This window comes from Bos indicus x Bos taurus, chromosome 11, assembly GCF_003369695.1.
Source record: "Bos indicus x Bos taurus breed Angus x Brahman F1 hybrid chromosome 11, Bos_hybrid_MaternalHap_v2.0, whole genome shotgun sequence".
NCBI lineage: Eukaryota > Metazoa > Chordata > Mammalia > Artiodactyla > Bovidae > Bos > Bos indicus x Bos taurus.
In genome coordinates, this window is record NC_040086.1 from 99,358,918 (window position 1) to 99,374,567 (window position 15,650).

Sequence of the window (15,650 nt, forward strand, 5' to 3'; positions counted from 1 at the left end):
TGAACTGTGAACTTTCAGATGTTCAAGCTGGTTTTAGAAAAGGCAGAGGAACCAGAGATCAAATTGCCAACATCCCCTGGATCATCAAAAAAGCAAGCGAGTTCCAGAAATACATCTACTTCTGCTTTATTGACTATGCCAAAGCCTTTGACTGTGTGGATCACAATAAACTGGAAAATTCTGAAAGAGATGGGAATACCAGACCACCTGACCTGCCTCTTGAGATCTCTGTATGCAGGTCAGGAAGCAACAGTTAGAACTGGACATGGAGCAACAGACTGGTTCCAAATAGGAAAAGGAGTACGTCAAGGCTGTATATTGTCACCCTGCTTATTTAACTTATACACAGAGTACATCATGAGAAACGCTGGGCTGGAAGAAGCACAAGCTGGAATCAAGATTGCTGGGAGAAATATCAATAACCTCAGATATGCAGATGATACCACCCTTATGGCAGAAAGGGAAGAAGAACTAAAGAGCTTCTTGAAGGAAGTAAAAGAGGAGAGTGGAAAAGTTGACTTAAAGCTCAACATTCAGAAAACTAAGTGATGGGACATCTGGTCCCATCACTTCATGGGAAATAGATGGGGAAACAGTGGAAACGGTGTCAGATTTTATTTTTGGGGGGCTCCAAAATCACTGCAGATGGTGATTGCAGCCATGAAATTAAAAGATGCTTACTCCTTGGAAGGAAAGTTATGACCAACCTAGATAGCATATTCAAAAGCAGACATATTACTTTGCCAACAAAGGTCCGTCTAGTCAAGGCTATGGTTTTTCCAGTGGTCATGTATGGATGTGAGAGTTGGACTGTGAAGAAAGCTGAGCACCGAAGAATTGATGCTTTTGAACTGTGGTGTTGGAGAAGACTCTTGAGAGTCCCTTGGACTGCAAGGAGATCCAACCAGTCCATTCTAAAGGAGATCAGCCCTGGGTGTTCTTTGGAAGGAATGATGCTAAAGCTGAAACTCCAGTACTTTGGCCACCTCATGCAAAGAGTTGACTCATTGGAAAAGACCCTGATGCTGGGAGAGATTGAGGGCAGGAGGAGAAGGGGACGACAGAGGATGAGATGGCTGGATGGCATCACCGACTCAATGGACACGAGTTTGAGTGAACTTTGGGAGTTGGTGATGGACAGGGAGGCCTGGTGTGCTGCGATTCATGGGGTCGCAAAGAGTCAGACACAACTGAGCAACTGAACTAAACTGATGAAAGTGAAAGAGGAGAGTGAAAAAGTTAGCTTAAAGCTCAACATTCAGAAAACTAAGATCATGGCATCCAGTCCCATCACTTCATGGCAAATAGATATGGAAACAGTGACAGACTTTCTTTTCATGGGTTCCAAAATCAGTGCAGATGGTGACTGCAGCCATGCAATTAAAAGACACTTGCTCCTTGGAAGAAAAGCTATGACCAACCTAGACAACATATTAAAAAATACAGACATTACTTTGTCAACAAGGTCTGTCTAGTCAAAGCTATGGTTTTTCCGGTAGTCATGTATGGATGTGAGAGTTGGACTATAAAGAAAGCTCAGCACCAAAGAATTGATGCTTTTGAACTGTGGTGCTGGAGAAGACTCTTGAGAGTCCCTTGGACTGCAAGGAGATCCAACCAGCCCATCCTGAAGGAAATCAGTCCTGAATATTCATTGGAATGACTGATGCTGAAGCTGAAACTCCAATACTTTGGCCACCTGATGGGAAGAACTGACTCATTGGAAAGACCCTGATGCTGGGAAAGATTGAAGGCGGGAGGAGAAGGGGACGACAGGATGAAATGGTTGGATGGCATCACCGACTCGATGGACATGAGTTTGCATAAGCTCCAGAAGTTGGTGATGGTCAGGGAAGCCTGGCATTCCGCAGTCCATGGTGTTGCAAAGAGCTGGACAAGACTGAGTAACTGAACTGAATGATTGTCCTATTAATAGTTTTATTTTCTTGAGGAACTACTCTGCCATCTTCCATAATAACTGTGCTGATTTACATTCCCACTAATAGGGCACAAGGGTTCTCTTTTCTCTACATCCTTGCCAAAAATTGTATTCTCTTGTTTTTTTTAAAAACCTTTCTGGGATTTCCCTGGTGGTCCAGTGGTTGGGACTCCAGGCTTTCACTGCTGAGGACCTGAGTTCAGTCCCTGGTTGGGAAATTCAGATCCCATAAGCCGTTTGATGTAGCCAAAAATAAATAAGTTTCAAAAATTGAAAAGCTTTCTTTTTGATAATTATTCTAACAGGTGTGGGGTGACGTCACATTGTGGGTTTCACTAGCATTCCATGATGATTAGTCATGTTGAGCATCTTTTATGTGCCTGCTGACCATCTGATATCTTCTTTGGAAAAATGCCTATTTAGGTTCTCTGCCCATTTCTAAGTGGTACTCTTTGTGTTTTGCTATTGACCTGCATGAATTCTTTATATATTTTGGATGTTAACCCCTAATATTATATGATTTCTAAAATATTTTCTCCCACCCTGTAGGTCACCTCCTCATTTTGTTGCTTGTTTTTTTTGTCTTTTGGTTTTTTTTTTGCTATGCAGAAGCTTTTTAGTTTGATGTAGGCCCACTTGTTTATTTTTGCTTTTTTTGTTTGTGTTTTTGATGTCAGAGCCAAAAAAATCACTGCCAAGACCAATGTCCGTGAAGTCTTTTCTCTTATGTTTTCTTCCAGAAGTGTTACAGTGTCCAATCTTACATTTAAGTCTTTAACTAATTTCGAGTTTATTTTTGTGAGTGGTGTAAGATGGGGTACAGTTTCATTCTTTTGCATGTGAATATCCAGTTTTCCCACACTGTTTATTGAAAAGATTATCTTTTCCCCAATGAGTATTTTTGGCGCCCTTGTCAAATCTTAGTTGACCATATATGCACAGGTTTACCTCTGGCCTCTCAATTCTGTTCATGATTCTCTGTGTCTGTTTTTAGGTCAGTACCATACTGTTCTGATAACTGGACTTTTTGCAGTAGAGTTTGAAATCAGGAAATGTGATGCCTCCAGCTTTGTTCTTTCTCAAGATTCTTTTGTTTATTTGGGATCTTTTATAGTTTTATGTGAATTTTAGGATTTTTTTCTATATCTATAACAACGTCATTGGATTGCATTGAATCTGTAGATGGGTTTGGGTAGTATGGACATTTTAATAATATTTATCATTCTGCTCCATGACCATAGGATATCTTTCCATTTATCCGTGTCATTGTGTGGGAACAACTCAGTATTCCTGAGTTGTATCCTACCATTTAACTTGATTTTGACACTTTCTACTTAGAGACAGCCCCAGAGCCCAAGGTTAGAGACTCAGTCCTACAAGACCTCCCCCTCCCCAACTTCAGACGCCAGACACAAGTGCAAGTTGTCACTGGGATTCTGACCAAGTGTCTGCAGATGGGGAGTCCCAGCAGCCCCCTCCTGGGCTTCAATTAGAGCAGCTAGAGCAGCTTGCAGAACCCAGAGAAGCATTTTATTCCTAGATGACTGGTTTATTATTAACATAAAAGGATATGACTTAGGAAGAGCCAGATGGAAGAGGTACATCGGACAGGTCATGTGGGAAGCTGTGCGGCATTTCCTTTCAGATTTTCCATTTCCTCATAATTCAGTCTGGGTAGGCTTTATATTTCTAGGAATTCATCCATGTCTTCTAGGTTATCCAATTTGTTGGTGTATAGTTCATCGATATAAAGTCTCTCATGATCCTTTATATTTCTACAGTGTTGGTTGTATGTCTCTTCTTTCATTTATAATTTTGTTTGAGTCCTGTCTCTTTTTTGTTGCTTAAACTGGCTAAAGATTTGTTAATTTTTTCTTTTTGGAAAAAAAAAAGTTTCATTGGCTTTTTCCCCTATTGTCTTTCTAGTTTGTTTCATTTATTTCTGCTTTAATCTTTATGATCCCCTTTCTCCTGCTAACTTTGGGTTTAGTTTGTTCTTTTTCTGATTCCTTAAGGTGTAAAACAGATTGTTTGGGAACGTTCTTTTTTGCTTACTGTAGGTATTTGTTGCTCTAAAGTTGCTTCTCAGAGTTGTTTTTGTTGCCTCCCATAAGTGCTAGCGTGCTGTATCTTCATTTCTGTCCCAGAATACTTTCTGATTTCCTTTTGATTTCCTCTTTGACCCATCAGTTCAGGAATGTGTTGTTTAATTTCCACGTGTTTGTGAGTTTTTTAGGTTTCCTCCTGTTACTGGTTTCTAGCTTCATACCGTTGTGGTGGGAAAAGATATTAGACGTGATTTTGGCCTTCTTAAATACGTTGGGGTTTTTACTTTGTGAGCCAACATATGATCTCTTCTGGAGAGTGTCTGTGTGCACGTCTGAAGGACGGGTGTTCTGGTGCTGGTGGATGGAATGTTCTGTGTGTGTCTGTTAGGTCTGTTTTGTCTTTAGTGTTATTCAGATCTGCTGTTCCTTTATTAATTTTCTGTCTGGATGGTCTGTCAAAGTTTCCAGCTGTTACTGAATTGCTGTGTATCTCTCCCTTCAGTCATGCCTTCAGTATTCAGGTGCTCCCGTGTTGCCCGCAGTTGTTACATCTTCCTGATGAACGCACCCCTTTATCACTTATAGTGACCCTCTTTGTCTCTTGTAACTGATTTTGGCTGAAAGTATTTTATCTGAGATAAGTACAGCCACTCCTGCTCTCTCTTGGTTACCACTGCACAGAATATTTTTTTCCATCCCTTCACTTTCAACCTCTGTGTGTCCTTGAAGATAAAACAGAGATCTCGTGTAGGCAGCATGGTCTGGTTCTACTTCTGAGTCATCATGTGTCCTTCTCCACCATGTCGCATCCTTTCTAACCTTGGTCTCTTTATTTTACTGCCCAGGTGACAACATGTACAGCTGTGAACGGTGTAAAAAGTAAGTGTGTGCATTCTGGAGGCTTCTCCTCGACTTCCTATCTCTATCTTCCCCCTGGCCTTCCCCAGGGAACTCAGCCTCACAGAGTGCCTGGGGTGGGAGGGGCACTCGCCTACCCCGGCCCCTCTCCAGATGCTCACGTCTCCTGCTCTCTCCTCCCAGGCTACGCAACGGGGTGAAGTACTGTAAGGTCTTGCGGTTGCCGGAGGTGAGTGGGCAGCTCCCCGCCCCTCTGCCTGCTGGGCCTTGTCCACCGCGTGCACAGTGCTGTGCAGGGCAGTGGCTGACCCCCTCCCAGACTCAGGAGACCCGTGGAGATTCTGCTGCTGAGTCTTGAGAGACCTCCCCACCCCGGGAGGGTCTGGCCGATGCCAGGGAGGCTCGTTGTTCAGTGTGTAACGCAGAGCCCAGTTCTTTCATCCCTCAGCATGCCTTGTGAGGGCAGGAGCAGGTGTGGGGCCACCGAGCTCACCCTCTGGGGTGAGCCCGAGGCAGGGCTGCTGGCAAGGCCTTTCTGAGGAAGTGGCGTCTGAGCGGGGCCTGCGGTCGTAGGCAGGTGTTGGCCTGGTGGAGCGAGACGAGGGGAGGAACTGGTGGGGGAAACCCTGAGGCAGAAACAGGCCTGGCCAAGGCTTGTGGCTGCGACGAGAGGTGTGCGTGGCCTAAGGCACAGGTGCCGAGCTTGGCTCAGCCGGTCTGGGGGAGCCTTTGTGGAGAAGCCTTCTACAAGTTGGCACCCACAGAGCTGGTGGTTAGAGTTCTTTGGGGGGTCAGTGTGATGGGCCAGTGACAGCTTCTTGTCCAGACCAGCCGAGTGTTCGAGAACAGCCCATCCCAGCGGCCAGGGCTGGTGGTGCAGCTCAGTCACACCTACCTTCTCTAGGGACTGGAAGCTGGCCTGGGCCCACTCCCATCCATGATTCTTTTTTTAATGGCTCTAATAAAGGCTGTTAATCTAAAATACAACCAAATTACAAGTAGTCAATAAGGATTTTCCATCCTTGAAAATGTGTATTGAACAAAGGGAGGCTGCTCAGACACCCAGGGGGTGCCCAGCTAGGGTGGGCAGCATACCCCCAGGCGTGGTTCTTTGAGGTGTTCACACGGAGTCAAGGGCCGGACCATTGGCTCCGGGCCTCTGCGAGGCTGTAAGCACTTTCTTGTAGACACCTGGGCTGCAGGGCCTGAGTGGGTCACACAGTGGGCTGGGGGGGCAGTTCCCGGAGCCCTGACTTGAGGCCTCCATCAGGTGCTGGGGGTCACGGGGCTCTGGCCAGACCACGAGTGATCGGCACCTCTACCCACCTCCCCCAGATCCTGTGCATTCACCTGAAGCGCTTTAGGCACGAGGTCATGTACTCTTTCAAGATCAGCAGCCACGTATCCTTCCCCCTCGAGGGCCTTGACCTGCGCCCCTTCCTCGCCAAGGAGTGCACGTCCCAGATCACCACCTATGACCTCCTCTCGGTCATCTGCCACCACGGCACGGCAGGCAGTGAGTCTGCGCCCGCCCCTGCCCCGACCCCGCCCAGTCCCCCGGGGGCTCCGTCACCACCTGCATCTCCCGCCGCAGGTGGCCACTACATTGCCTACTGCCAGAACGTGATCAACGGGCAGTGGTATGAGTTCGACGACCAGTACGTCACCGAGGTCCACGAGACGGTGGTGCAGAACGCGGAGGCCTACGTGCTCTTCTACAGGTGCGGTTCTGCCAGCGCGCCGGGGCCCTGCCCAGCAACCCACGAGCCTAGCGTTCCGCGCCACCTCCACGGGACTTCACCCGGGTGCAGAGGGGCGCCTGAGAGGGCTTTAGGCCAGGGAAGAGTGATGATTGGGGGTTTTAGAAAGAGCCTGCTGCTCTGGCTGCTGTTGGGAAAGCAGGAAACCCACGTAGTTGAGTTGGGTTTTCTGCAGTGGTCCTGGTGGGAGGTGATGACGCTGGAATTCTGGCAGGGGTGGTGGGGCCTATGAGATGTGGAGGATGCTGAGATGGGAGGATGCTGAGATATGGAGGGGTGCTAAAATGCGAGGGTGCTGAGATGAGGGCGCTGAGATGAGGAAGGTGCTGAGATGAGGGGTGCTGAGATGAGGAGGGTGCTGAGATGCAGAAGGGTCCTGAGATACGGAGGGGTGCTGAGACGTGGAGGGTGCTGAGGTCGGGAGGGGTGCTGAGATGAGGAGGGTGCTGAGATGAAGGGTGCTGAGATGGGAGGATGCTGAGATATGGAGGGGTGCTGAGATGAGGGGTGCTGAGATGAGGGTGCTGAGATGTGGAGGGGTGCTAAAATGAGAGGGTGCTGAGATGAGGGGTGCTGAGATGAGGGTGCTGAAATGAGGGTGCTGAGATGAGGAGGGTGCTGAGATGTGGAGGGGTGCTGAGGGGCCTGAGACGTGGGGCTTCCTGCACGGGGCGTGGCTCCCACCCCTGACCCGCCCCCGTGCCGCCCCGCCCCAGGAAGAGCAGCGAGGAAGCTGTGCGGGAGCGACAGCAGGTGGTGTCCCTGGCCGCCATGCGGGAGCCCAGCCTGCTGCGGTTCTACGTGTCCCGGGAATGGCTCAACAAGTTTAACACCTTCGCGGAGCCAGGGCCCATCACCAACCACACGTTCCTCTGCTCCCACGGAGGTGAGGCCGCCTTCCTGTGCGGGGGGCGGGGCGGGGGAGGGCTGGCAGGTCCAGCTCCTCTGTGTACCTTCCTCCTCAGGGATCCCGCCCAACAAATATCACTACATCGATGACCTGGTGGTGATCCTGCCGCAGAACGTGTGGGAGCACCTCTACAGCAGGTACGGCGCCCGCAGCATCCTCTTCTGTCAAGGAGGGCCTGGGAGGGGTGCCTCCTTGACCCCACGCTGCCCTCACCCCGGTAGCAGAGCAGCACAGAAGCAGTTTGGGAGTGGCTCCCCCTTGCAGCCGTGTCTGCCTGGGGCATCCAGCCAGACCCTCGCAGTCACAGGGGACAGAAACCTGGCCAGAGAGAGCATGCGGTCCCCTCGCAGTCCATTGTGGGGCTGCCGGCTGGTAGATGTCTCTCCCCACCCCATGCCTCGCTTGGGGCCATGAGTGCCTGCTGCCTGGGGCCCTCCAGGTTCAAGTCCCTCAAGAGCCTGTGGATCTCTCATGGAGGGGTGAGCCCCTGCCCAGACTCAGGTCACTCTGCACCCAGCAGGCAGGCGGGCTGTGCCATGTCATCGGGGTGATATCATAGTATGGGGAGGAAGAGGCTGGGGAATCCCTGCTGCCCCAACTCCTTGGACTGGCTCGGCCCCACCCACTGGCAGGTCAGGCGTGGCCTGTGCCCTGATGGATGGGTTAGAACCCCGTGAGAGCATCCCCAGGCCCAGTGTAGACCACCCCTGCACCCCCAACCTGCCTGCAGAAGGACCCGCAGCCTTCCTTCGGCGTTGTCCTCAGAGTCAGGTCAGGTGAGCTTCGGCCACCACGGCCGCTGCCCAGTGGCCAGGACGGGAAGCCAGAGTGTTGAACGGTCCTCGTGACCATGAAGCACATATTTGTGACACCCCTGCCCTGGGGCAGGCGCTCTCCTGGATGCTCCGGGCCCTCAGGTGCGCGGGCAGCCCCGCCAGTCAAGTGGGGAAGGTGAGCTGAGCCAACAGGCCGTGCGCAGGGAGCCCAGGGAGCCCGAGGGCTGGGCCAGGGCGGCACTAGGAGACCTCACTTTCTGGCAGGTTCTGCTGCCTCCCCCGGTGGAGCTCTCCCCTCAGGACTCGTGTGTGTGTGTGTCTCTCTCTCCCGCCCACCCGGGTGCAGGTTTGGGGGCGGCCCCGCCGTGAACCATCTGTACGTGTGCTCCATCTGCCAGGTGGAGATCGAGGCTCTGGCCAAGCGCAGGCGGGTGGAGATCGACACCTTCATCAAGGTGCGAGGGGCGGGGAGCCCAGGGCAGGCAGGCTCAGGTGGGAGCCTAGTTCTGTAGGAGACCAGAGGGCCAGAGGCCAGGCCAGATGGTGAAGGGGGTCACCGGAGGGAAGGGTCAGGTTTAGTAAATTCAGGTGCCTCCGCTCAGGGGACTCCACGCAGCTGTTAAAGGGATGGGCGCTGCCCTTTGGGGCTGGATAGTCCTTTATTGGGCTGGTTGTAGGATGTTTAGCAACATTCCGACCTCTGCCCACTTGATGCCAGTGACAGCAAAAATTACCTCCAGACCTGGGCAGGTGTTCCCCCGGGGAACCACTGGGCTCTGTGAACTGACAACGGAAGGGTGCATTGAATGAAAACACCAAGTTGCAAGATGGGACCCAGTATGATCCGGTTTGGGAGAAAAAGACTCCTGCGGGGGCCACAGGGGTGTGTGAGAACCGAGACCCCAGGTGCTGCTCACAGGGGTGGGACCCAGGGTGCCTCCATCATTCAGCCGTCCAGGGTTGGACGTTAGACACCTGGCTTCGTCGCTGTTAAAAAATAATATGTCAGGCTAGTTAAGGAGTGAGCAGGGGACCAGGTTCAGTTCAGTGCAGGGGGAACAGCATCTGCCGTGCGATCTCAACTGGGTTTTTACAAAGTCATTAACAAGAGATTCACCCAAGTGTTAGCAACAGTCCTCGGAGTGATGGGAGCATGGAGGAGAGGGTTCTTTTCTTTGAACTCATCTGGCAGTTCTAAACTTTCTCTGGGTGTCCGGTGTTTCGTGAGAGTCCAGGGTGGGGCCCGAGAGGGGCTGCATGTTCTCACTGACCCTCCCTTCGGCTCCACCCCGCCCAGCTGAACAAGGCGTTCCAGGCCGAGGAGTCGCCCAGCGTCATCTACTGTATCAGCATGCAGTGGTTCCGAGAGTGGGAGGCCTTCGTCAAGGGCAAGGACAACGGTGAGTCAGGGGGACCCGGCCCATGCCCGCCGCACCCCGTGCTGGCAGGGACTTGGGGCTTGCCCACCTCCCGGGAGTGTCCCAGGAGGTGTGGGCTGGGGTGCCCGGATCTGAGCCCGCCCAGCAGGTTTTTGGTGCCACCCTTTCCAGCGCTCACCCTCTACACAGAGCACGGGTGTTCTCCCCGCCCCGGTCGGGCCTTCTGGTTGCAGCAGGACAGGAGCTATCTCGTGCTGCCCATTCCGTTCCTGCCCCTCTGCCCTGTGGTGACCAGGGTGACTGCCCTTCCTCCTGCCAGGCCCTTTCCTCTGGGGACTCCGTGGCCCTAGATAGATGTTAGTTGTTCGATGCCTTCAGACTCTTAGGACTTGGATGCTGTTATTCTCCACTCACAGAGGTGGAGACAGCAGGGCCGTTCATTGAGACCCTGGGCTTGCTCACCTGCACGCGGCTCTCTCCCTACCCCTTGAGTCCCACACTCGGCTCCCAGACCAGGGTTTGGAGCCCAGCGGGGCCAGCAGAGCCCGGAGCCTCTGAATGTTCATTTCACCCTTTCGAGCACAAGCGCTGGACAGGACGTGGGGAAAGGAGGCGGGTCTCACTGCCATCCACACACCCCCTCCCCGCCTGTAGCGGCTTCGATTGATCAGGAACCCGGCTCCAGAGTCACAGCCCCATCTCGGGCCAGACTCTCAGATGAGGGCAGGGTCCAGCTGACACTGGATGTCCACCTCCCCACGACCGCCTCTGCCCCAAGCTAGGGTCTGAAACTGGGGCTGGTGTCCTCAGGATGCCCCTCTGCCGGGTCCAGGGACACCATGAGTGCCTCCAGCCTTTAGACTCATGTAGATGAGCCTTTGGAGCCCTGAGTGCCTCACCCCGTAAGACCTTGACCCTGACTCCTGGGGCCCAGCACCACCTCTCCAGGGTCACAGGTATGATCTCACACCTGGAGAGCAGCTCTCATCTGCTGAGGGCTGGAGGCTGCCAGTGGCTGGGGACTGGGTTTCTGCCCACCGCTGCAGAGGCCCAGAGGTCCTGAGCCCGAGCTGTCTGTTCCAGAGCCCCCGGGGCCCATTGACAACAGCAGGATCGCACAGGTCAAAGGAAGCGGCCACATCCAGCTGAAGCCGGGTGAGGCTCAGCCCTGCCCTGCCCCCTCCCAGCCGGCCAGGCTCCCCTCCTGGCTCCTGGGAGCCCCCTCTTGCCACCTCCTGGCTTCCAGGTCCTCCCAGGAGCCCCCTTGCCCCCTGAGTCAGGCTGTGACATCCATCCAAGTCCAGGCCTGGGCCTTGAGCAGAGCGATCGAGGTGCTTAGCCTCTGCGTGGGTGCCCCAGCCCCTCTGTTCCCTACCCACACCCTCTCCCCACTCTGCCACCTCATCTGCCTGTCCTTTTTGCATGACCCCCACCCCAGGAAATGAGGGGCTGCAGCCACAGATGTGCCCTCTGGGGGTCCTCAGGGGATGGGCTTGCCCCTGGAGAACCCCAAGATTCCCATTTACAGCTTGGCACAGAAGCCCATGATTGTCCTCCCTGCCCCCCCGCCACCTCCTTGGGGCCTGGCGCTCCCAGAGCCCCCCTCTCAGAGCCCCCATACTGCCAAGGTGGTGGCTCCAGCAAAGGCAAGCCCAGCCTGAGCGGCAGCCCCTCGGACCCTGCAGGAGCTGACTATGGGCAGATCTCCGAGGAGACCTGGGTGTACCTGAACAACCTCTATGGCGGCGGCCCCGAGATTGCCATCCGCCAGAGCGTGGCTCAGCTCCCGGACCCGGAGAGCTTGCACGGTGAACAGAAGATTGAAGCCGAGACCCGGGCCTTGTGACTCGGTGGGCCAGTCTGTAAGTCCCCTCCTCCCTGGCAGAGACCCTCCCGTGTCCCTCAAGCATTGGGGAGTGCCCTGCGCACACAACCCCCCACCCCTGCACCCCCTCCCTGAGGCTGCTCAGAAGAAGGACCTTCTCGAGGGATGACCCAGCTGTCCCCACAGGTCCCCACCTTTGCCCTCCGCCCCGTGGAGGGTGTCTGTCCCCAGAAGAGAGGCTGGCCGCTCTGGAAACCCAGATGTGTAAAGAGGCAGAAGAGTTATTTTGGTTCACAGTGAGTAACACCGCAGCTCGGAAATACATCCCCTTCAGGCTTGTTTAAATGACCACGGCTCCGCGACGTTAACTCGGGTCCCTGCCGTTGTGTCGTCGCTGTCACCGAACCTGCCCTCTTGCTGGCTCGGGCCCAGCCGTGGTCCCTGGAACCCTCAAGTTGGGGGCTGCGGCCTTGGGATGGGGGGTCGCAGGGGGGCTGCTGCTTCCCAGGCGTTGCCCACCGGTGCCTGGTCCAGCTGCGGGTCAGAGCCCCGAGCAGGGTGCCGCACACTGGCCCTGAGGATGCCGCCCCCGCGGGTCCCCGTGCCAGTTCCTGCTGAGGCCCCGCTTCGCCCCGCACCTGGTCGGTCATCACAGAAGTCTCCAGAATCCTGCTCGCAGCGTTTCTCGTGCAGACTTAACAACTCTGGACGCATTGGCAGTTGGGACCCAGGAGCGGGCTTGGTGTTCTGTTCGGGGGGACGGTTTCCAGAGGCAGCTGGTCCCCTCTCACTCTGCCTTGCCCTGCCCTGGGCATCACTGGTCACTTGCCCCTGCCAGGGACCCAGGTGGTGCAGCAGGAATCCCTCATATTCCTGTGTCTGCTGTTAATGCAGCTTCCGCAGGGGGGGCGCTGACATTTCTCCCCAGCACTGAGCCACGCAGAGCCCCTGGCCCGGGGAGGGGAGTGCCTGGACCAGCTCACATGGGTGGGTCCCAGAAGGGTGTCTTGTAGATGCTGAGTGAGGCCACCGCCGGGGTGCTGGGACCCCTGAGCACAGCAAGGTGACACAGAAGCCCCCAGACAAAAGAGCCAGGTGGAGAGGCCCACCTCCTTGGGGCGAGAGTGAATGAGGGGCAGGGAAGGGGTCCTGGGACCAAAGCCCCCCAACTGCTGTGCCCTCAGTCTCCGTAGAAGAGATGCCCGTGGAACATGGTGGCCGGTGGCCCTGGCAGGGCCCCCGAAGCTCTCACAGTGTGTCAGTCACTTCTGTGATCTCGTTGCACCCGGATCTGGTTCCTTCCCCACTGAGGCAGCCGAGATCAAAGAACAGGCTGCTGCTGGAATCTCTGGACATTTGCCGCAGCCCTTGGGAAGTCGGCGCCGCCGCCAGCAGTCACCTGCCCTGCAGATCCTGGCGGCCGCCCGCTGCCCCATTTTGTGACATGGACTCCGCTGTGCAGGTTGTACTCGCCCCACGTCTGCGTCTAGCGTGAGCTCAGAGCATCCCAGTAAACACATGCCATGCCCCACAGTCCTTGCCCGCGTCTCTGCATCCGCCGCGCTTAATTCTGTTCCTGGGTGGGGAGGAGGCGAGGCAACCTGGCTGCCGTGGGGGAGGGCCGTGGAACCACCGTGATAAACGTGACAAGTGACCAGACGTGGCAGGGGGCTCTGCACGGCTCCCCAAGAGGCTGCAGGAGCGGAAGAGGAGACCGCATCGCTTTCAGCCCGTGTTGGCCTCTGTCCTTCCTTTCCTGGGACCCACCCCAGCCCCAGAGAAGGGGGGCCGGTTGTGGTCGGGGCTTGAGGCCCCCATCGCCCACAGATCTCTCTTCTCTGCAGCACGGACTCCTCGGAGCAGTTGAGAAGCAGGGGTTCTTGCTGGACCCTTCGAGGGCGGCAAAGCCTGGGCGGGGGGGCGGGGGCACCATCTCCTCCCCAGCGGCTGACCTTGGCACCTCTGTCATGGCATTGTGGTTGCCCGTGTCTGGCACCCAGGGCTCCCTGACACTTAAGTGACGCTAGTGTTTTACAGCCTCTGCGGTTTGAGTTGGTTTTGTTTATGCTTTGGGGGTTTGGAGGGGAGAGAAGAGCTTGAGATTTTATGTATGACTTGAAACATTTACTTGCGAAATCCCATCAGACGCAGATCTGCAGAAACATCAAGAGAGTAATAAAAGGGGCAACAGATACCCACCCCCAGGAAAGACTCTTACAGTCCCACTGAAGCCCCTCCAGAGCCTCCGGATCGCCCCCGCCAGCCTCAGCCGAAGCTTGTTCCCTGCACTTCCTTCGGCCCCCAGTTCAGTTCAGTCGCTCAGTCGTGTCCGACTCTTTTGGACCCCGTGGACTGCAGCGCTCGAGGCCTCCCGGTCCACCACCACCTCCCAGAGTTTACTCAAACTCGTGTCCACTGAGTCGGTGATGCCCTCCAACCATCTCATCCTCTGTCGTCCCCTTCTCCTGCCTTCAGTCTTTCCCAGCATCAGGGTCTTTTCAAATGAGTCAGTTCTTTGCATCAGGTGGTCAAAGTATTGGCGCTTCAGCTTCAGCATCAGTCCTTCCAATGAATATTCAGGACTGATTTCCTTTAGGATGGACTGGTTGGATCTCCTTGCAGACCAGGGGACTCTCAAGAGTCTTCTCCAACACCACAGCTCAAAAGCATCCGTTCTCCGACACTCAGCTTTCTTTATAGTCGGCCTCACTTTTCTTTATACTTTCACCACGTGCGTGCTGTGTGTGTGTGTGTGTGTGTGTGTGTGTGTATGTGTCTGAGCCTCATTTTAGCTTTGCTCCCCCATTTGAATGGGGGGATCTCATGGTAAAGATAGGGTGACTGGCTTTTCCTGTTTAACATGGAAGATGGGAATGGGAAAGTTTTGTCTGGAGGGTGGAGTCATCTGGAGGCTTGGAGATGAATATTCATTTGTTGCATCTACCACAGGAGGGTGGGGCTTCCCAGGTGGCACTAGAGGTAAAGAACCTGCCTGCCAGTGCAGAAGATGTTAAAGATGTGGGTTTGATCCCTCGGTCCAGAAGATCCCCTGGAGGAGGGCACGGAAACCCACTGCAGTATTCTTGCCTGGAGAATCCCATAGACAGAGGAGCCTGGTGGGTGATGATCTATAGGGTCACAAAGAGTTGGATACGACTGAAGCAACTTACCACACGCACAGGAGGATATAGGTACCACTTGGCCTTCAGATATTTCCTCTGTTTTCCCTTGAAATAACAGGCTGGGCCATACTGAGATAGAATGTGAAAGCAGAGCAGGAGTGTGTAGTTGGTGAACTTGGTTTACAGACGAGTGGAGATGGGCAGCGCTGGGCAGCAGAGGAAGTCGCCTCCATCTTCTGTCTCCCACATGGCATCCTGTGGTCTGGCTCCTCCCTCCAGGCTGGCCCAGGCCTTGCTCCAGCAGCACCTTTTAGAGTCAAAAGCCACCTGGCAGACCGGGGAGTCTGTAGACCAACTGCTACCTGTGTCTGCAGGCCTTTCCACCTGTCTGTGCTTCTGTTCACAAAGCTGCATCAGAAAATACATTGGTAAGGTGCTGCTGCTGCTAAGTCACTTCAGTCTTGTCCGACTCTGCGACCCCATAGACGGCAGCCCAGCAGGCTCCCCCGTCCCTGGGATTCTCCAGGCAAGAACACTGGAGTGGGTTGCCGTTTCCTTCTCCAATTGCATGAAAGTGAAAAGTGACAGTGAAATTGCTCTTAGCGACCCCATGGACTGCAGCCTACCAGGCTCCTCCGTCCATGGGATTTTCCAGGCAAGAGTACTGGAGTGGGGTGCCATTGCTTTCTCCATTGGTAAGGTGCGGCTATCCCCAAAGTGTAGTTTCCTTACCTTTATTCTAGTTGGAATTCCATGCGAACAGTAGATTATCCTGCGAGTCTTGCCCAACCACATTTTGAGTCCCTGAGAGCCTCGGGGAAGGAAGTGGTGTTTCGGAACCATACCTCCCTCTGGTTGTCTTCCCTATGACACCTTTATCTGTCCACAGCTGAGAGGCTTGTTGGTCATAGCAAAGGCAGAGGATGCAGAAGAAATTAATGCCTTTGGGAAAAGCTCTTAAAGAGAGCCATCCCCATTTTAGACAAAGCGTGTCCAGGAAGGCTGCCCCCAGGATGTATGTGTTCCGATGCAG

The 15,650-nt window shown here is 54.3% G+C and overlaps 1 protein-coding gene across 3 annotated transcripts in view; it reads left to right on the plus strand.

Annotated features, from left to right (window-relative positions):
* Window positions 1–13,028, plus strand: part of USP20 (ubiquitin specific peptidase 20) — a 44,341-nt gene extending 31,313 nt beyond the window's left edge. For all 3 annotated transcript variants that reach the window (XM_027556553.1, XM_027556551.1, XM_027556552.1), the window contains 11 exons: window positions 4,833–4,866; window positions 5,029–5,074; window positions 6,181–6,361; window positions 6,440–6,566; window positions 7,322–7,491; window positions 7,571–7,652; window positions 8,638–8,746; window positions 9,589–9,691; window positions 10,754–10,825; window positions 11,356–11,532; window positions 11,682–13,028. In XM_027556553.1, coding sequence (XP_027412354.1) covers window positions 4,833–4,866; window positions 5,029–5,074; window positions 6,181–6,361; window positions 6,440–6,566; window positions 7,322–7,491; window positions 7,571–7,652; window positions 8,638–8,746; window positions 9,589–9,691; window positions 10,754–10,825; window positions 11,356–11,516 — 1,085 coding nt within the window. In that variant the 3' untranslated portion in view covers window positions 11,517–11,532; window positions 11,682–13,028. The remainder of the gene's footprint in view (window positions 1–4,832; window positions 4,867–5,028; window positions 5,075–6,180; window positions 6,362–6,439; window positions 6,567–7,321; window positions 7,492–7,570; window positions 7,653–8,637; window positions 8,747–9,588; window positions 9,692–10,753; window positions 10,826–11,355; window positions 11,533–11,681) is intronic.
* The last annotated feature ends 2,622 nt before the right edge of the window (window positions 13,029–15,650 follow it).